The sequence below is a fragment of the Rhinoderma darwinii genome, chromosome 6 (assembly GCF_050947455.1).
Source record: "Rhinoderma darwinii isolate aRhiDar2 chromosome 6, aRhiDar2.hap1, whole genome shotgun sequence".
NCBI classification, from domain to species: Eukaryota; Metazoa; Chordata; class Amphibia; order Anura; family Rhinodermatidae; genus Rhinoderma; species Rhinoderma darwinii.
The window spans coordinates 31,140,142-31,161,442 of NC_134692.1; the positions used below are offsets into that span (position 1 = coordinate 31,140,142).

At 41.1% G+C, this 21,301-nt stretch overlaps 2 protein-coding genes across 7 annotated transcripts in view; one reads left to right on the forward strand and one right to left on the reverse strand.

Annotated features, from left to right (window-relative positions):
• On the reverse strand, positions 1 to 17,688 carry LOC142655360 (FAST kinase domain-containing protein 1, mitochondrial-like). 3 transcript variants are annotated; one of them, XM_075829413.1, is made up of 15 exons: positions 16,977 to 17,686; positions 15,144 to 15,619; positions 14,989 to 15,057; positions 14,213 to 14,338; positions 12,873 to 13,271; positions 11,138 to 11,248; positions 8,979 to 9,110; positions 7,194 to 7,683; positions 5,897 to 6,011; positions 3,411 to 3,539; positions 2,181 to 2,312; positions 1,952 to 2,065; positions 1,267 to 1,408; positions 258 to 372; positions 1 to 132 (listed from the first exon to the last, which is right to left on the reverse strand). In XM_075829413.1, the coding sequence occupies exons 2-15, from the start codon at positions 15,476 to 15,478 to the stop codon at positions 40 to 42; spliced, it is 2,502 nt and encodes an 833-aa protein (XP_075685528.1). In that variant the 5' UTR covers positions 15,479 to 15,619; positions 16,977 to 17,686; the 3' UTR covers positions 1 to 39. The 3 variants fall into 3 exon arrangements, with proteins under 3 accessions (XP_075685528.1, XP_075685527.1, XP_075685529.1); XM_075829412.1 differs by having other exon boundaries at positions 16,951 to 17,686; XM_075829414.1 differs by lacking the exons at positions 1 to 132; positions 258 to 372 and having other exon boundaries at positions 1,302 to 1,408; positions 1,956 to 2,065; positions 16,951 to 17,688.
• Positions 17,206 to 21,301, forward strand: part of PPIG (peptidylprolyl isomerase G) — a 19,985-nt gene continuing 15,889 nt past the window's right edge. Inside the window, exons 1-2 of one of the 4 annotated variants that reach the window (XM_075829415.1) lie at positions 17,206 to 17,517; positions 19,508 to 19,576. In XM_075829415.1, coding sequence (XP_075685530.1) covers position 17,517; positions 19,508 to 19,576 — 70 coding nt within the window. In that variant the 5' untranslated portion in view covers positions 17,206 to 17,516. Of the gene's footprint in view, positions 17,542 to 17,676; positions 17,696 to 19,507; positions 19,577 to 21,301 lie in introns of those variants that run through there. The other 3 variants (XM_075829418.1, XM_075829416.1, XM_075829419.1) reach the window with 3 other exon arrangements.

A 21,301-nucleotide genomic window follows, 5' to 3' on the forward strand; every position in this document is an offset into this window, starting at 1 on the left:
TAAAAACTATTGTTTATTTACAAGTTTGCATAAAACACTCTACAGCTCATTAGCAAATATTTTCTTTCGGAGATAGTTAATCCAGGTATCCTTTGTTCCAAGTTCCATCGAATTCCATTCAAAACTAGGGATCTGTAAAACAGAAAAGATATTTACTGTGGGGGTCACAAATAACATAGTATTTATGGTCTTCAATATTATATACAGTATAGATGATCCAGAAAATGGAGACAAAGTACCAAATTCATACAACAAACCTGCACTACATAATACCCCAGGATCTCCAGATGTCTCCTCTTCATGGCATTTAAGCCTTTGATCTTGGAAGAGTTTCTGCAAAATGCCACAGGATTAAGAAACTCAATGGCGACTCTATAAAGATGAAGGAATGAACATGTGTTAGTATAGGATGTCCTTTAAAAGAATGACAGAAAAAAAAAAAAAAAAAAGTTCCTCAAGAAGAAAAAGTTCTAAGAACAATTTGGCTAGTGTCAATTTTTTACAGTTCATTTTTAGTGCATTTAAAAGGGAACCTGTGACGTTTAACATGGCGCCCTCTTCAGGCAGCATGTTATAAAGCAGTAGAAGATGAGCAAAGCAATATGTTTTGTGAGAAAAGATTCAGCATAATTTATTTAAATCCCTGCTCATTCTGGGCATGAGTCCAGTACTTCGTATTTGATATCCTTTCCTGTAGGACTGTACATACAGATAGCTGTCAATCACCGAGTAGGACCGCCCACTGGACTCCTAAGCTCAGAACCAGCTAAGATTTAAATAAATAAAAGTTATACTGAATTTTTTGGAGCAAAATTATATATCAATCTGCTCAGCTTCTCCTGCTCTATAACATGCAGCCCTCAGATAGAGCAGCATGTTCAAAGCCCTAGCTTCAACTTGGGAGAACTTGCACTGTCCTCATGTTGTGCTTTTAATACACGCAGCAAGGTGTACCATAGTCTTGGGGGTACTTTGATTTATTTCAGAGGAAGGACATCGCTTACGTATCACTGTATTAAGGTGACAGATTATCTTTAACGATGCAAAATTAAAAAAAGGAATTTTTTTGTGAAGTTTCTCCTAAAGATGATTATGGCAATTCAGTCATTTGTAGAGGTTTGGTAGCTGGGACCGCCACAGTCTAACCAGTCATAAAAGTCTTTCATTTCGAGGTTCTCCTCCTGATAAAGTAGGTGCATATTGTAAAAAGTTACACTGTGATCTAGCACTTGTGAAAAAAGAACAAAACAAAAAAGACATTGTTACCTCTGAGCTCCTTGTGGTAAAGATTTGTTATCCAATAACTGATTGTCCAGGCCCCACTGTACTTCTCCCACATTAGAGGAAAGCTTGTTCTCATCCATATACGCAATGGGCTTTTTATTTTTGCTCAGAATGCACTCAAAGTCTAAAGGAACCAATGATCACACGGTTAGAAACGTAGCAATAAAACATCGTCAAGAAACTCACATCAAATTTAATGTCGTTCCCCCCCCCCCCCCCCGGACATCCAAACGGCCTAATAGGGCACATAGAAAGAGGCTGGCATGAGAGCGTCTTTTACAATTCCACGCAATTTTTGTTTTAGAAGGCTCCCCTAATAAGCTGTTCGCATTTTTCCTTGGCACATCAGCGCTCCAGGGAAACCACCAGCGAGTGTTCTACTTCCCTGCAGCATCCCCACAGGGGAAATAAAGTATTACACAGTGCCCATATAATTCAATTTTTCTTCCATGTATCGCAGAGACTAGAGAAACTCTCCTTCTGGGTAATAGAAGACGGTCCTAAATAATGTATCATCCTCTGTTTATACAGAGTTTTTAATAGAGTATTTGAAAACGATAATATATTAAAATTAAAAAAAAGATTTGAGCAAAACATTCCATATATTGACATGTCTGACACATACCAATACACACACACAAATACAAAATACGTTTTAAAATCTTACCTACTGTATAGTAATATGGGGTAGTTACAAACATCTTTGCATAATTAATTCCTCCAAAGATATCTCCCAGATATAGGTGAATTTGAGGATATATGGATCTTTTGGTATTCGTATCTGAAAAAAAATAAATTATATAATTTCTTTTTTTTTTTACCCTAATGTCATAAAATTACTTTAATTTCCTCTTATCATGAGAAATCAAAGAAAAGCAAAGAAACCAGGCCCGCACCTCTTTGCTTCATCTGGCGACAGTATTCTTCGTGAAACCATGGGACTTGGTATTCAGGGCTCTCAAGGCAGACCGCTCGATTTAACTGCATCAGGCGCATTCGTATCTTAGCACTTCTGTCAGGTGGAAAGGCTGTAAACAATACGGATAGCGAATGAAGACAAATACTGCGATACATGAAAAATCACAGCACCTGAACAAAAGCTTTATAAATATTTGTTGCATAAAAGACTTTGTTGTGCAGGTCTGGCGTCCAGGATGTCTAATGCCCATACACATTAGATTAATGTTGACGGGTTCTGACTGTCCCCCGAGAGCGGATTTAGGAGGAGGGTGTCATATTGGATTTAAAATTTCTGATCGTTTTGTTCAGCAGAGAGATAAGTGGCGGCTAGAAACAGGGGCGCACTTATGGGAAAGTTCCTAAAAACACTGAGCAGTTTATGAGCTTAATGAAATAAAAAATATATTTCTGCTGCCACTAGAGGGAGCTCTTTGTATTTTGATTTATTATTGAATTCAATGGGAGCTGTATAAATCCCTATTCAATGAGCTCCTCCTAGTGGTATCTGCTGACAGACATTATATAACTATGAATGTGAAGCAGGGGATCTGTAGCTTTGTAATAGAAAAAAAAAAAAAGGAGATGTAACCCATTTAAATAATTCTGCCTTAAATCACCTCTATTGTCCCTTGCACAATCCCAAACCACATGGAATATTAGTTGTCAACTAGGGTTGCCGCTGAGAGATATCTAACAGCAGCTTGTCTCCCTCTTCACAATGAAATTAACATGCTCCCTCGGCTGGGCATACATGGTTATGGGAGACTAGGAGGATATAGCTGTTGGTCGAACAAAGGTATGACAGACAGTTATCGTCACCTGAATGGTAGGAGGCTGTAATACTGCACTTCTCCGCTACTAATGTGTCAGCGTTGTACAGTTTGGTGCTGTGGAAGAAGTGAAGGAGAAGCAGCATTTGCCGGAGCACCAAAGCCCCATCAAAAAGCTGATCGGCGAGGGTGTCAAGAGTAGGACCCCCACCGATCAGATATTTATTGTCTATACTGAGGATAGGCCATTAATTTTTTTCACTTGACATCCCCAGAGGACTTAGATATTATATAACTAGTCATAATGAATGACCAATACAGAATCTAAAGAGGTAAGACATGTAAAGTGAAGCATTTACCTATGTGAAGCCAATAAGAAAAACACATCACACTTACTGTCAAGTTCAGAATCCAATTTGCTTAGGAAACCAATGTGGAAAATTGATTTAATAAGCTCTTCCGGAAAATACTGAGCAACAGCAAGTGTGAATCCAACCAGAACCAAGAGATGGGGAGAGAAGGAATCTGGGAGATAAAACAAGACAAACACAAATAGATGGATAAAGACGTATGCCGAACAACTGCAGTTACACGATCATTCTTCTTAGAGAGATATTCGACCTACAAAAAAATAAAAAATAAATAAAAATAAAAATCACTTTCCACATCTTCCCACGCACTCCGTACTCATCTGGTTAAGAGGGACACATTTAGTTGCAGAAAATTCGCAGAATAATACAGCAGTAGCAGCAAAGTGAATGAGATTTGAACAAATCCCATCCACACGCAGCATAAATGATGAGTTTTTTCCGCAGCATGTCATTGGTATTTGCTGCTCTTTTGTTGCAGGTTTTACCCTTTGAATTCAACGGGGAGTTAAAACCTGCAACAAATAGCAGATGTTGCGATTTATCTGGCGGAAAAACTGATTCCGCCCGCAAAAAAAAATCGTATACTTACTCAGAATTCCGTGCTTCCTCATCAAAAGCTGCAGCGGTCACATGGGTTGAAGCATCATCCCATGAGGCCAGACTGCAGCACGTCAGAGGGACGCGTCGCTAAGGCTACACAAGTATAAAACTTTTTTTTTTATATGCATTTTTCCGCAGCAGACACTCCGGCCAAAAAACTGAACCACAATTTGTTGCGGTTTTTCAGGCGGAATTCCCTGCAGCGCCCAGGGCGGATACGCGGCGCGCTTTATAATCCTGTGGAAATCCTATGTAGAACAGAAAAGGACAGCCTTCTCTAAATTATTTTTTTTCCTGATCCATTATTTTACTTCTACAGGGACTAAAGTTCAAAAGCTGAAGTATTTACAGGGGATGACCACTTTGGATACTACCTTCTTGTTAATAGCCAGATCACAAAGTGCCTCAGCATAATCTGTGGGGAAACCGGACATTAATTGTTCAAATTCCCTGCAGCTCCACCCCAGGGAACATTAGGTATTACACATTGACCATTCAGGTCAATGGGTTGTCTATGTGATGAAGGACAGGACAGGTCCTCCAGAGCAAGAGAAGCTCTTTGCAACTGCTCTCCACTGTGATCAAGAGATAAGGATCCTGAACAGAGGACACCCCTCTAAACTCAGAATTCCCTAATAAGTTATATGACAATGGGTTTCTAAATGGAACCAGCCCTTTAAGAATCTTGAGGATGACTCCTTTTGACCACTCTAGGCAAATTCCATTCATTTTTAATGAAATGCATATTTATCCTATGGCCAAAAAAATTGCAGAAAATGCATTGTTGTGGCAATGTCTCTCTAATACACTAGCCATTGTCTTGGTGCGCTTACACGAATAGATCAGGGAACTGCATATATCAGCGATATATATCAGCGTTTGCCTAATATACACCTATTATACAGATCACGCCCTTCACAAGCATAAAAGATTCCTATACAGAAATTGGCTGTTTTATGGTAGCCTGTGTCTGCTGCTTCATAGGTAGAACAATGGCTGCTGTAAATGGCAGCCTGTCCTGATGATGGGTTTGGCAAGTGTAGGGAATATAAATTCCCTGCAAACTACTATGAGAGCAATCCTAATAATAGGATTATATTAAGATATTTGTATGTAAGCCCCGAATGTTTAAGAACTTATACTTTAAGACTTCCGAAATCTATTTGGAATAAGCTATTAAGCATAATGCGAATGATGCGTATTACATGCGGTTTTGCCCAAATCCGTAGTCTAATACAGTGCAATCCACACATAATCTCATCTACACGTTGCAGAATTTTAAAATCTGCAGAACGTCAATTCATCTCAGAATTGTATCTGACAAGTTTCTGAAAAACATACCAAAATCCACATCTGCTTCCGCATCAAAATGTTAAATTCGCATAGAAAAACATATTAAAATAAAAAACGCTGCAATATTAAGTGCGGATTTAACTGCATTTATCAGCAGTTTTGATGCAGATTTTCCTAGTAAAATTCCGCAACGTGTGGCTGTAAATGAATGGGCTACTTGGTAATACATGGCCCAGTGCACTCGGGCGGAAGTCGCTATTTCTTAGCGGCTCCCCACTCTGGCTAAGAGTGGGGAGTCCTGAGGGGGGACCCTGCTCTATGACATCAATATGCTATTTGAACAGGGGTCGTCTTTTTTTTTTTCCTCTTTCCAGATTATCATCAAAGTTACAGTTTTCGCATTTTATGGACCAGAAATTTTCCAAGCATTGTAACGTATGATAGTTTATTTTTATTTTTGCCATGACACTTGATAAAGGAGGATTTTTCTCAGGGACTGTAATGACACAAATTGATCTTTAGCGAAGGCACAGTCACCACTCCCACGAACAATAGCGTGACCACATCTCCACTCATACAAAACACGGTCAAGAAGGCAAAATGAAATTGTATACATACGGAGATTAGCGAGAATATGCTGAATGCACATATTAAAGAACTCTTCTTCTTGTGGCGGATCGTAGTTTAGATTGACAAAGGCGTATAAGATTCTGTTCAAATCAGTGGGATGAATCTGAAAAATGTAGAAACCGCAAAACATATAAGATGGTTTGATACCACTAGTTATCGGACAAGTCAGTATGAATAGGATTTATACATATATTAACAGTATAATCTATATACATTACATAACCCTAATAATAGTTATGACTTCCAAATTCCATACAGGGTTATATATGGTAAAATGGAGGGAAGAACTAGACACATTTTAAGCATTTGGCAGCAACAGAATCCTTAGTGAATCATTACTTAAAGTTTTTTTTATTGTCCGGATGCATCTGAAATGAAACCTGAAACAATTTTGCTAATGGTTCGGATGAAAAATGTTCTATCGTTGGGTTTAGCAGCTCCTATGCAGACCTATAAGTTTCCATGGTGACAAACTACAAACAAACTCTGCGTAGTCTTATTGTGCGGTCATACTTCCTTATATTGGAATAGGACTGCAGAATCTGACTGCATAGGATTTGTTTGTAGTCGGTTACATGGAGACGGATAGGTCTGCATATGAGCTGTATACGCAATACGATAAGATGTTTTTTTTTAAATCAGGACCAATTGCAAAGTTGTTTCATTCTAGATGATTTAGAACAATAAATTGGTTACAAACGTGAACGAAGCCTTTGAAGGGGCTGTCAGACAGGTAAAATACATTAACAAACTCTGATTGGCTGATCCTACTATAAATGCGTTCTGGCCAACTACCAACCAAAACAATCAACAACGGTTGTTTGCACAACACATTGTGCCTAACTAAATACATTATTGGCATTCATGGGGTATTTGTAGGATACGTCATAAACGTCTGATAGTTGGGGGTCCCACCTCTGTTGTGCATGTAGCGCTCTCTATTGTAGTCTATGGGAGTTGGGTGGACAGCTGAGCACACTGTTGGCAGGGGGGCATTCTACGCTGCCTCCATACATACACAATAGATTGGCGGCGGATCCCAACGAAATTGATGGGCTTAGCTGATATTTATTTATTCTATACGGTCACGCTTTCGGATACATTTCTCAATCATTGACCCCCTATGTTCCTCCAGGCTGAGTCGGGGTGAGATACTGGGAGTTTTTATTTAATTTTATTATTTGGAATTACAGACAGTTCCCATATTGTGTGTGACATTACCCGAATGTTAATTTCTGCGACATGCCCACGAAATACATACAACAAACTGAACGCATGCGTCTACCTTTGTAACATTCTCCACGGTGACTTCTGCAATTTTGTCCAGTAGTTCAGAACACGGTGTATTACAGTAACTAATAACCAGTGCCAAAAATGGAGCGTTCTTCCAAGTGACTTGATGCAGCAGACAGCGACAGGTGTGCAGTATGTCATCTATGAGCATATTCTGAAGCCACTGCCCATTCATCATGTACGTCAGTTCCTTTAACAGATTATCAATGTGGTCTATATTCTTGATTCTCTCCAGTCCGTGTCTGCTGACTTTATGGAGGACTTTTTCATACAACCCAGATTTATTTTGCCTGGACACCTGGACCGGCTGTAACCACCTGATGATGCTGTTCGCGATACTATTTAAATCGCTGAGATTACACTGAGGAATGATGGCATCGATCTTAGCAAGGACGGCTTCATCCACTTTTGTAAGGGTCAGCAACGACAAGGATCTGGTCATCATAACCACGGTGGTTGGCACATAACACGTCTTCATGTAGCTATGGAAATGTCATCGATTAGAAACAAATTATTTTTATCCATACATAAAAGTAAATTAAAAAAGCAAATGAACGCCTACAAGGGTTGTCACACAGCTTTCACAGACTCCTGAACGGCAACTTTAATAGTTATACACGAATACAGGAGAAGGGGGAAGTCACACTGACTAACTAGGCAGATTTGATGTTCGGCATTCTAGCAAAGCTGGATAAAAACTTTTTTTTTTTTACCAGTAATATGTAAAATGCTTGGCAGGGATTTAATTAGCGGAAGAAACAATTTACAGGGGTCGTCCAGGAATAGAAAAACATGTCTGCCTTCTTCCAAAAATAGCGCCACACCTGTCCACGGGTTGTATGTAGTATTCCAGCTCAGTCCCATTCACTTCAATGAAGCAGAGCAGCAGTAGCAGATACAACCGAGCACAGGTGTAGCGTTGTTTCTGGAAGAAAGCAGCCATGTTTTTCTATTCCTGATCAACCCTTTAAATGAGGCAGTTTCCCCTTCTCCTACTTAACCGTGACTTTCCCTAAAGAAAAATAAGGTGACTGCCGCCATCTTTAAAAAAGAAATAAAGAATAAATTATAATAAAAAAAATATTTAAAAAATAAATAAAAAAAATCAGACATGGTTGGATTCCTTGCATGGTCTAAGGTTGCTTGTGGCTTTTTTTTTTTACTGTAGGGAAACACTGAAGTCACGGCAGGAGTCACAATATTGCCGCTGTTTAACCGCTACTTGTGGGCGACGCCATGAAGCCCTAGTCTTCATCATGAAAGACTAAAAAAAATTGAATGGTATAAAATCTAATGAGAACATTTTGATAAGAAATGTATTAAATTGCATTAACGGTACTGCTCCGGTATACACCTATTACCTGAAGCGTCCGCTATTAAGAGGGAACCATTGGGTAATACAGGAGATCAAGGAAATCAAATTCTCCTAATCTGCTCTTCCAAGCTGCATGAACAGAACACAAGCATGGTTTATAGCCTCTGTAGTCAAAGGACTGAGGCTGACGACCATCACCAGGGGTCAGCAACCTTTGGCACTCCAGCTGTTGTGAAACTACAATTCCCAGCATGCCCTGACAGCCTTTGACTGGAATAATAAAGCCCTTGGTCAAAGAATGCTGGGAGTTGTAGTTTCACAACAGCTGGAGTGCCAAAGTTTGCTGACCGCTGATCTATACCGAGTATAGGAAACTGTATTCAGCTATTTTTTTCCCCACTACTTGCTCGTCCCCATCACCCACATACCTTCCGCTGGTTCATAGACGAAAGTCTTACTTACGCTGTTAAACGTTTCTGTAGATCTGCAAAGAGTTCATAACTTTGGCAGGGCAGGCACACCGCGGCATCAGTTATTTTACATAAATAAAATCGCTGATAAAGATCCAGATTTTCCTGGATGGCTGAGCAGATTCTAAACCGATACAAAAAGGAAGATGAGAAAACATCAACGCACATCAAGCAGCGACGTGAACACAGCATGAGAAAAGCGGAGAATCTTTTCAACTCCGAGGCAAGATTCTGCCTTCAATCCACAAATATTCAAGTATCGGCCAAGGAAAGATCAGCACAATTGAGAGAAAACCGACATTACTATGAAGACCCATAATCCTCAAAATCAAGACACCAGTTTAGCTTAAAGTGAATGGCCCCCTTTTAACACCTTGTGCCTAATTAATTAAAATAGTCTAAGAGAAAGCCTGGCCTTATTGCCCATAGCAACGAATTACAGAGCAGCTTTCATATTTCCATAACAGTTTAAGAAATAAAATCTGATCTCCGACTGGTTCAAATTGGCAACAAAGCCAATTTTTCTGCTAGACAATTTTGATGAATGAAGCCACATTTTAAAGGTCTAACATTCTGTACTTATAACTTTTATTTTATAAATTCTATCATTTTATAGCGCTCAGAGCTCTGTTCTTCTAAAATATGCCGATGTACTGTGTAGTTGTCGCGTTTAGAAACGTTGGCAGCCGGGAATGGGTTTAATGAGTGCAGTCCGGCATTCCCATGTCTGCTGGGGCATTAAGAGCCCCAGAATACACCCCCACTGTAAATAGCGCCACCTAAGCTCCCTCTAGGAGCGGAATTCCCAGGCAGCGCTCTGGCCAGTGGATTTCCCTCCTAGAGGGAGCCCCCGACGTCTCTCCATCCTCGCCGTAGATAGTGCCACCCCCTGCACATAGCGCCACCGCCCCTGTAGATAGCAACCTCCCTCCTTCCCCCTATAGATTGCACCACCTAAACTCCCACTAGGAGCGGAATCCCCGATGTCAGATCGCTCTGTGCCTATTTGGACAGTGACGTCAGGGGCTCTCTCTAGGAGCTGAATCCCAGTCACAGAGAAATCGGACACCGGGGATTTCGCTACTGGAGAAACCCCCGGCGTCACTATCCATAGATGGACAGTGACTTCAGGGGCTACTCCTGGAGAAAAATTTGCCACTGCCATTGACTATGACTTGTACATTTAAAGAGGCCCGGTCACCTCTGACATGTCTGTTTTAGTAAATGATTGCATTCCCCATGAAATAATTCTAGAGCATCTTTTCTAAGAACTCCACATTGTGCCGTTCATTTTTTATTTCTTATAGAAATGTATGTATGTCTAAATTGACAACTGGGTGTTACCAGTTGGGGGGGGGGGGGTGTCTCTACATAGACTGATACTATCCAATCAGTGCTGACAGAGTGAGACTATGTAGGGACACATCCATTTGACAAGGAGAATGATGACATCAGGAATGTATGAACACATTCCTAGGAGGAATAACAGAGGAATAGCACAACGCAGCGTTCTAAATAAATATTTACCAGAGTTGTTGTTTCATGGGGAATAAAAGTATTTACTTAAATAGACATGTCACGAGAAAAAAAACATTATGCAGTAAGCGCCCTCTAGTGGCAGCTGAGGGCAGTCAGAATTTTATCATTATTTAGCGCTCTCAGCATATTATTATTCACAGATTTAGAAATATTTAAAAAATAAATACAAATTTAAAAAAAAAAAAAAAAAAAACACACACAATGGTGTTCATTTATTTTATAGCAGCACAAAGCATATTAATGAACTGGAGAAATGTGAAAAAAGTAGTGATCACGTGGGCTGACCTTTTCTCCACTTTCAGTCACCAATCCAATTGAAAAGCATTAGAGTAAGCCTTTCGTAGTCGGCCCGATAACGGAGAAACACCTGACTGCACATTGAATGTGCCACTTCAATGGGAGAAAGGGCTGCAATACCTGTGAATACCTTCAAAACAGCTGATCGGCGGGGGTCCCGAAAGTCGGACCTCGACCCATCCGCTATTGATGGCCGATCCTGAGGATAGGCCATCAATTTTTAGTGGCTGGAAAACCCCTTTAATGTCTGTGGGGGCCTATGTTTATTATGCTAAAAGAAAAAAACTACATAGAAAAAAATTCCAAAAAAGTTACTTTTGAATGAGCACTGGATTTTTACATTCCGCATCTGCCATGCACTCTAGAATATACACTAAAGTGATATGATGGATTTTATCTGCCAGTATCACAAGGTCGTCTTCAAGCCTAGAGATAAAAAATAAAATTAAAAAAGTTCATATTTAATACACAAGCATAAGCGTAAGTAAGACAACAAAACTGTCAATTTTTTCGCTTTACTGAAGGTCTAATGATCACAGGAAAATATCCATTCTGCTGCTTTTGATAATTATATGAGTGACATCATACAAATGCGTTTGAAATTAAATAAATTAATTGAATCCGACATTTTATAATCCAGAAGGTTTGGTAATCTGGCACTTGCTTGCAGAAAAGAATTGTAATATAATGTGGGATTTGCAGAGGTCTGACCAAATAAGGAAATTCCTCTGAATATAAATTATAGTGGCAGATGGTTTACTACCTTTAATAGTGGGGTTTACATACTTTTCTATGACATTTTGATAATCCAGAATATATAATAATTCAGCATTAATCAGGTCACATATATATATATATATATTGAGGATTAAATTAAATTTACTGTATAATAAATATTCTCAGAATTTACTCAACCTTGTGTCTCAATCCCTCACCATTTTTAAACTCGTTTTATTGAATAACATACATAAGACATAAAGTGTAGTTGTTTCAAATACTACATTGCCATATACATAGGTGATCAGTATATGATTGGCGGGGGTCCGACACCCGGTCCCGCACCGATCAGCTGTTCTGCCTGCCGGAAGTTATGTAGGGGTCGGTGCCAGAAGTAGAAGGCTCCGACCACTGTATAGTTGCCATAATGGGTTACTGCAGCTCTGCCGCTATACAGTGGTCGGCGCCTTCTGCTTTCAGTACCGACGACTGCATACGTTTCGGCATCCGGAGCAGCTGATCAGTATGGGGTCCAGGTCTCGGACCACCAACGATCATATACTGATGACCTACGCTGTAGATAGATCATCAGTATGAGAAACAGCTCCTAAGCTGGACAACCCCTTTAATGAGAACATCTCCGGAATTGTTGCGTCTAAAAGGGGTTATCCGTGTTAAATTATAATTTTTTTATTTTTTTTTTGCAAACGGCTGCATATGTCCTACAATATAAAAACAAATTACTCACCTATTCTTTTCCCTGGCAATCCAGCGCTCATGCTCCGGCGGTCCTCCTGGTGTTGGTTTACATGCGGGCTGCATGTAACCGCTGCAGCCAATCATGTTCTGTATTCCTGGCATGAACACTCAGTTATGGGCACCATGATGACAGGAATATGACACGTCGCCGCTGAGATCTCTGATTGGTTGCAGTGGTCACATGCTGCCCGCAGGTAAACAAGCACCGGAAGGATCGTCGATGAGTCAGTGCTGTATTGGGAAAGAATGAGTACTGATTGTTTTTTTTTATTTTAGGATATTGCAGCCATTTGTAAAATAAAAAATAAAAAATTTAACAACCCGGATAACCCCTTTAAAGGAGTGTTGATTGGCATTTTGGGTGAAAATAGTAAAAGGGGAATTGCACCACATTTTATGAAATTTATTGAGGCAATTCTCAACATTTCTAAGATCCTTGTTTGCAGTCACTGAATGGGAACATTCCGGTTTACATGCAAAAGTTTAAAAAAACACCATACAATTCTAATCCTTTTTAGATCCAGTCTCGGCAGTCCTCCGAGGACTAAACATGATACATTTTATGGCCACTTACCTATTTCTTGTCTCTTGGGAAGCCATTGGAAACAAGGCACAAAATATTTTCCCAAAATGATCAGCCGTATTCCACAGGTTTGATAGTTCAAGCAAAGACGACTTCGCCATCACCTGAAATTCAAACTGCTTGAAGGACATTTGTCGGTACAAACCAGTAACGATGCACATGGTGTCCGTGCTCATTTTCTTTATGTCCCGTACAAAAATCTGGTTGCATTTATCCAAGAGAGGCTGGTAGTCATATTTCATGAAGAAGAGAAACTGGACAACCCTGCGTACACTGTGCACGTCTACGTAATCCCTCCTCTCCATTAAGGATTCGGCCTTTTTGATCAGTCGATGCTGCAACCTTGTTGAGGTGACCGGGAATGTCTTCATCATGAGACTGGATAAGATTCTAGTAAAAAAAAGTAGACACTGTGATCAGTGATCTTCACAGAACACATAAGGAGCGTAACGGCTCTATTACACGGATCAATGAGCGTTCATATGAACGCTCGTTCCCGATCATTGCTCTGTGCAAAACAGGGCAACGATCGGCCGATGAACAAGCAAACGCTCATTCATCAGCCGATCGCATGGTTTTTCAGCATTAAATATTATCTTGTCAGTGTAATCAGGTAGATGTGCTGCCGACATGAAGGAAATGTATGGGGAGCAAACGAGCGCCGATCAGCGAGCGGTCTCATCGATCGTTTTCATATATTGGGCCGTGTAATAGGACCCTGACAGAGAATGTCTTGCGTCTATCATTTCATAAGTGGAGTTGTTCATCTCATGCTGAGGAGTAACGGTCAGAATTTTACATGTCATCTGGTAATTCTCATCTAAAATGGACTCACAGGGTTGTCAGATTTAGAAAACCCGTTTTCAAATACCCCATCAGGGAATTCTGGGAAAAAGGGTCTCCCTAAACTTTTGTCAGAGCAAAAACCAGCGTCTCTCGCTCTGGAGAAACCACCATGCATTACAAGGACAAGGGGACCCCCATATTTCCACCTCTGGGACCTTCACCTATAAGAAATTGATGGCATATTTTGCAGGCATTCCATAAATATCTGTCATGAGACAACCCCCTTTAAAATAAGCAAGATTTACTAGGCAGCTGTGTAATAAGTGGTGAGCGCAAGGGTGACGTATCTTACAAGTTTTGACAACATATTGAGTATGGGGGTCCTTACAAACGCCCCCCAACCAACCCCTAGCATTCAGGTAAAGAACCACTTAACATTTCCATGTCAACTAATAATGTGATCAGGCACAACTCTGCTCCAGGTGCTTGAAATCACCAAATAACTCCTGAACTGAGAAGGATTCGGTGTACTGATGAATGCTCACCTGATATTTTGTATATTATCCAGGTTCGTGTTCACAGCATTGGCTACCTGTCCCATCAGTGGACTGGTGCCTAGATCTATTTTTTCCAAACAAACTGAAAATTTCGATAGGGTTTCCGACTCAAACCTAAAAAAGGTGAAAACACAAAAACATAAGCTGAATGATAATGTATAACTTCGTATAGTATATAGAAATGTTATGTAGAAATAACAGCCAATTTTATTATTTTACCTTTAAGCAGTTGTAAAACCTCTATGGATATGTAATAAAGACCCAGTTACACCAACGCTACCAAAACATTATACATACAATTAAAGGGAGCTTACCAGGGACCAGGTCCCTGCTTAAAGGGGTTGTCCAGTTTCAGAAAATTAACATTACTTTATGTAGAATTAAAAAAGTTATACAATTTTCCAGTATATTTTCTGTAATAATTCCTCATGGTTTTCAAGATCTCTGCTTGTTGTTTATTCCGTAGGAACATTCATTGTTTACATCCAGTGGATACAATTCTGTCCACGTGATGGACACACAGGTGTTGGGATCGTTAGGAGAGACAGCTGACACTGATACACACACTAACGAGCTGTGCACCTGTGTGTCCATCACATGACCATGGACAGAATTGTATCCACTGGAAGTAATCAATGATTGTTCCAACTGAATAACAAGCAGAGATCTTGAAAACCGTGAGGAATTAATACAGGAAGTATATTGTAAAAATGTATAACTTTTAATTATACATAAAAAAAAGCAATAATTAACAGCAAGCTTACCTTTCCAGTCTTCTCCAGCCTTCCACTAGCAGCTGCTGCACCAAAGAATCATGTGCGTCCACGTTAAACCTTGAAATATAAGATAGACAATAATAGATGAGGTGTCATGTAACAGTAGGACAATGGAGACGGTAATTACGGTCCTTACATCTTACCGTATTATAGCATACAACGTATTCACCAAGGTGGTGTCATTCATAAAGTCAATTTTATTTTCTGCCAGGATCCGAAGAGCAATAAATTCCGGGTGATTCCGGACAGCCTCGAAACTTAAGCTCACGCTCTGTTTCACCTTCTGAATTTCCCATAATGTGTTGATTGCGCACCCCACATGCTGTACCGTGAGCTTGGACTTATGGATCCCAACAAGTTGAAAAATCTGGAATTGATTTGTGCAGGTCAACAGCTGGTCCAGGAGTGGATCTGAACTTATACTACGCATCTGAAACAACCGCAGTGAAAAAGGCAATGCCTTCCTCCAGCAGAACATATCTGGACTATAGGAAAGGACTCCCAGGACTTCAGAGAAATCGAATACTTTTGGGTCTTCTTCTGCACCATCCTTTTGGAAAGTCGATGTACCTTTCTCACATTAGTTTAAGATCGGTTAAAAGATTTTTATTATAGCCATCTGTAAAGGAAAAAATAAAAAACAGTTGAGTACTCGCACATAAAAGCTGTTCCGATCACATTCACACTGAACAGCTGCATTTTTAGCATGTATGGTATTGCTACACATTTGGATCGGTTTAATGGATTTTTTTGTATAATTGTTTTATAAAGATAACCACTTTCCATATGCTCTACTAGGGCATATGGATATTATAGGGGTGGTACCACACACAGGACAACCTCCTCCTCCCCCGCTAGAGCAGGGAGCCACTAAGTAAGAACAGATACCACTCTGGCAGACCCTGCCCGTCCATTTATTACATGAACCGCCAATCATTTGAGTTGACGTAAAGTCCGCAGTAAAGACAAGGCTTGAAACACATAATTCTGCCATGTAAAAAGGGTTATTTCATTAAAGTCACTGGTGGCATACTGCTAGGATATACCACTAATGTCTGATCGCAGGGGTTCCAAACATGGTGACCCCAGCAGATGGCTATAAGAAGTGGAAGTTGTGCTACGAAAGGGTTATACAACTTTTCCTATTGGCACCGTTCAGCTTTCTCCAGGCAACCGTTATAGTTAAGGGTCATGAGCCCAGCAAACCGGAGAAAATTGAGAAGAGCTGTCAGGAAACTAAGTGGCACAGCATTGTCTTAGCACCACTGCCACTTCCTTCTAGTGAACAGCAACAGTCACAATAGTTAGACCCCCGCCGGACATTCCTATTAATAGGACACCGATGTCTTCCATAAAACAACCCCTATCACAAGCAGATATTTTAAGAATTGCTAATAGCGGGGTATAACCCTTCCCTTCAAGGTCTACTTTGTGATCATCTTTTTCCTGCAACAATCTTACAAGTTTTTATTTAATGAATGAGATAATTTTCCAATTTAATAACATATCACACACATAATCTGTCACTCGCAGTTAGGAAAACACGCAAGTTAATAGTCTATTTTATAAACAAAACAAATCTTTCCAACTAGAAGTGAGCAAACGGTTCACCAGATTCCAGGTTTGACAAACCGTTCACACAATACACCAGGTCATAGAACACAATGGGAATAACAATTTTCATATAATTTTAGAGAATCTAAAACACGACATATAGATCCACCGAATGAATTCTAGTGGCAGGCCGACAGCGGATAGTATGGCAAATCGGCGAAATGTGAATCATTGCAAAAACTTGCTCACCGCTACATCCAACCGCTACATCCAACCCTATGTTATAATTTGAATTGACACTCAGAGCTACAGGACAGGCCATAATAATAATATCAGAATACATGTTAAAAAAACCCTGCTAAATGTCTACATACCCACAACATAACACATGCTTACATTAACCTTGATGATTGGGAACACACCCGAGATTATTTTTTTTCTTCTGGATATAGAGGACAACTTAAACTCCTGAATGAGTCTCAAAGACATGTGTTAGTGTCATTCCTGGGCTCAACAACTTCCTGTCGCATAAGTGACGTCATCCTGCAAGTCCTGCATGATTCCACAGTTCATCGCACTAAGCATGTTTGGTTGGAGGTCAGGACATCAAACTAAAAGCAATCTCGCGAGAAAATCAGGTCGCAGTCACTACCAGTCGAAGACCGATCATCTCGTTCATCTTTTATGCTGGACGCCAAGCTTGGTCACGTGACCTATATCACAGCGGCCATCTTTCTCGAAGACTGCAGCGGTGGAGAAACGAGTTGATTGGCGTTCGTTAGCTCATGTCTATGAGGTCTTCGTGCTGAGGAGGGAGGCGGATCCGGGCCGGATGGTGTTCCACTACTTTGGTTCCCGCACTCTTTTGCCGCTATTTTCGTGAGTCCTTCCGCTGGTCAATTTATAGAAAAAGACGAGCTGGCCCTCGGCTGCGGCTTCTACGGTGTCCGCCGTCCGGACTGAGTTGAGTGCGCAACGACTGAGCCGGTAATGGCCGCATTCTGAGCAGAGAACTATGAAGTTTATTTACGTCTCTAGATCATTTCCGCAGGGCACATTACTAACCATCTATTCTATTACTTACAAATCCCAGAATGCATTGAGGGTTCAGAGCCTGATCGACAGAGCTGGACACCCTGAGGTACTACAAGTCCAAACATATGCTAATATCCGGAGCCTTTCATTAGTGGAGATTAGGAGAACTACAAGTCCCAGCTTGTCTTAGTTTCTACATATCCTGATGGGTATAGCCAGGTAGATGTAGAGAAGTGGTCTCCTGTGGCTCAGGGCATGTTGGGAGTTGTAGTTTTGAAACAGCTGGAGTACCCCAGGTTGGAAATCACTGCTGTGGAACTACAAGTCCAAGCATAGCTGAGCGCCACTAATCACTAACTTGCTTGTTTAGCTTGGCCAAACAGCATGTTATTTCTTTAAAAGTAGGTAAGTGGCTGTCGGGTATATTTGGCACCGCTTATCTTAGAGAAAACAATAGGATAAGATCGATTGTAATCCCTGTCCCGGCAGCGGCAGACTTTGGTTTCCAATCGTTCTGTACCTATAGACATTTTCTGCGCCAGCAAATATCTCACGTCTGTCCGCTTTGGTGTGGGTTAAAAAGTGTTTTTTTTTAATGTAGGCTAAACAGCAATTCTGGCATTTTGTTTTTTATTCTATTTTTTACAGCGTTCACCGTGCGGGTTAAATAATGTGATCGTTTTATAGTTAGGGTCGTTATGGACGCGGCGATACCAAGTACAAGTAACTTTTTTTTTTCATACTGAAGTATTTTATTTATTTCAAACTTAATTTAACTTTTTTTTTTTGTTTTGTTTTTTAGTCCCTCTAGGACTTTACTGTGCGATCTTTTGATCGCTATTATAATACACTGCAATAATTCTGTATTGCAGTGTATTATTGCCTGTCAGTGTAAAACTGACAGGCACCTGTTAGGCCATACCTCTGGCATGGCCTAACAGGCAATCACTAAAGGCAGATCTGGGGGCCTTTGTTAGGCCCGCAGTCTGCCATAGAAAGCATCGGCACCCCACAATGCACGCGGGGGAGCTCCTTCCCTCTAAAATCACTCAGATGCGGCGCTCGCTATTGAGCGCCGCATCTGAGGTGTTAAATATGATCGGAGAACGCTGCTAGTGGTCTCCGATCGTTGCCCTGAAGCCCGAGGCTGTTAGCAACAGAACGGGCTTCAGCAGCACCCCACACGATGCAGGAAAAATTCTTCTGAAGTGCCGACGTGAAAAAGCGGGACTTCAGAAAAGCTACCCTAGACGGCTGACGTAAAAAGGCTATACGCCGGTCGTTAAGGGGTTAAAATAAATAGTGATGTATTTAATCACGTCAAAAATAGTTTTCCAGGAATTTTTGAGCGGTACTGCTAGTGTTTTCTCTGGCTCTGTTCACACTGGTGCCATGGTTTCTGTTTATATTGTAAGCCGTGACCCACGGACCCCATTACTGGGCTTTGTCGCAACCTGCGCTTTTCTTGCTGTCAAGTGACAAATTCCTCGAGAGGCTCGCGCCACAAGTGTGAACAGAGTCTTATTCGTATGACTAGAGAGAATTTTTGTTATGATTACTCCATGAGAAGATAATCTATCCACAATAGAGGGGGGGGGATCTTAACGGGCATTTTACAAATCCATATCATTTGTTGGCACTCTTAGCTCTTATTCACACGAGCATCTTACAGCACTGTATAGATATCGTATATGGGTACGGATCCCGTCTGCAATGCAGGAAAAGTTTTCCCAGATGTACAGCATCTATGCAGGACTGTAACCTGTCCCTGTGGGGAAGTTGTTTGTGTGACTGGGGAGGGGGTCTATTGGAAATGTGTAATGTATACTTAATATGTTACTATGTTACCGTTCGCTGTTGGATGGAATGACCTCTAATCAATAATACATTTCTCATATTTTATTTTTATTTTTTTCAGTGGGAATCATGGGGATCAAAGTGCAGCGTCCTCGTTGTTTTTTCGACATAACAATTAACAATGTGCCAGGTAAGTGTGGGTTAAGTTACAGTTCTGCAGGCACATGATGTATGTAGAATGGCGCCTTCCTCTCCTTGATTGGTCAAGACGATAAACCTGACTCATTCCTTGACGCCTTTGTAATTCAGTTCTCTGTCAGGTGATCGGTCTTGGCCAGTCAGCCTAGTGGGAGCTGTTTCTGGATGCGGTGCACGCTTGCCTTTGTGCCTCCCCATTCAGGAACTTTGGTAAGGGGGCAAGTACTCGGTGAGGGGGCACCCATCATATATCTTAAAGATGCGCAACTCAAGGAGGTCTTTCTTTAAATATTTGCCTTATAGGGCATGTGTCGCAAAGACTGCACTCTTTTACTTAGAGCAGAGGTCACCATTGTTTTATAGAATGTTGTCAGACTTGACAGCTGATGGAAAGCCACACTGAATATTAAAGGAAAAATTCCTATTTAAGGGTTTTTCCCATAATCCATATTTATCACCTATCCACAGGATAGGCAATAAATATCTGATCGGTGGGGGTCCGACCACTAAAACCCCCACTGATCACGAGAGCAGGCTTATCTTGCCGTTCCTGGGCATACCCGACCACCTCTCCATTCCTTTTTTTGGGGCTGCCGAGAGCTGTCTTCTTCAGCCCCATAGAAATTAAAGGAGCAGTGGTCGAGCAGGTACAGTAATGCTATATTTATATGGGGCTCCCAGGAATGGCATGGTAAATTGCACATATTTTCCTGTGGATAGGTGATAAATATTGATTATGGGAAAACCCCTTCCCGCCCAATCACGTACAGTTACGTCATCAGCACTAGTGTGTATGCGCCTTCTCACGTAACGACGTGATGGAGTGGGCTCAGAAGCTGAGCCAGCACCATCACCAGCGAGTGTCAGCTGTATAGTACAGCTGACACCCCGCTGTAACGGCCAGGAACGGAGCTTGCCTGATTAACTCCTTAGATGCAGCGATCAAAATCGATCGCTGCATCTAGGTGGTTAGATTGCACCCGATGGTTGCTATGGCAACGATCAGCACCTGCGGAGGTGTCAAGACCCCTAGCTGGACAAAAAAAAGTTAAAAGAAAGTTAATAAAAATGTTGTAAAAAAGTTTCAAAAACGTCGACTGCCTTTTTTCCCCATAAGACATCCCACAGCTTTTTTGACAGAAAAATAAAAAAAACTTATGGCTCTCAGAATATGGGGACACAAAAAAAAGGGATTTTATCGTGTAAACGTAAAATATTAAAAAAAACTATGTACCTATGCTATCGCCGTAATCGTATCCACCCGCAGAATAAAGTAAATGTCATTCATAGCGCTTGGTGAACGCTGTAAAGAAAAATGGCTGCAGCGGAAAAGGGTTCAACCTATGAACGGTTTTATATGGCTCTTACCCTGATGTTAACTACCAGTAACACGGTTTAGACCCTGGCACCAAGTTATAGTAATACTATGGCATCCCTGGTACCACTGGTGCACAGTCGTATCAGCTAACAGCTGGGCAGCCACAGGCCAGGGGCCTGACAGTCATATGTGACTCCCAAGCCACTGGTGGGGTGAACTATTGTAGGGTATGGAACTTGGGTGTATGTGTAACCATAAGACATACCTGTTAGGCCTCATGCACACTTCCTTCACCTTTTTGACGGATCCGTGTGCCTGTTTTGTTATCCGTGTGGTTTCCATGTGCACTCCGTGTTTACGTTTCTGAGCGCCGAGCATGGTACTGTCCAGGGTGCTGAA

What these genes read in the sequence shown, in the direction of transcription:
- LOC142655360 (XM_075829413.1), bottom strand. Translation starts at nt 15,478, where the DNA reads ATGTTCTGCTGGAGGAAGGCATTGCCTTTTTCACTGCGGTTGTTTCAG. An exon ending in ACGTTGTATGCTATAATACG is followed by an intron (nt 15,058 to 15,143) that starts GTAAGATGTAAG and finishes TTATATTTCAAG; the next exon opens with GTTTAACGTGGACGCACATG. An exon ending in TTACCACAAGGAGCTCAGAG is followed by an intron (nt 373 to 1,266) that starts GTAACAATGTCT and finishes TCATCTTTATAG; the next exon opens with AGTCGCCATTGAGTTTCTTA.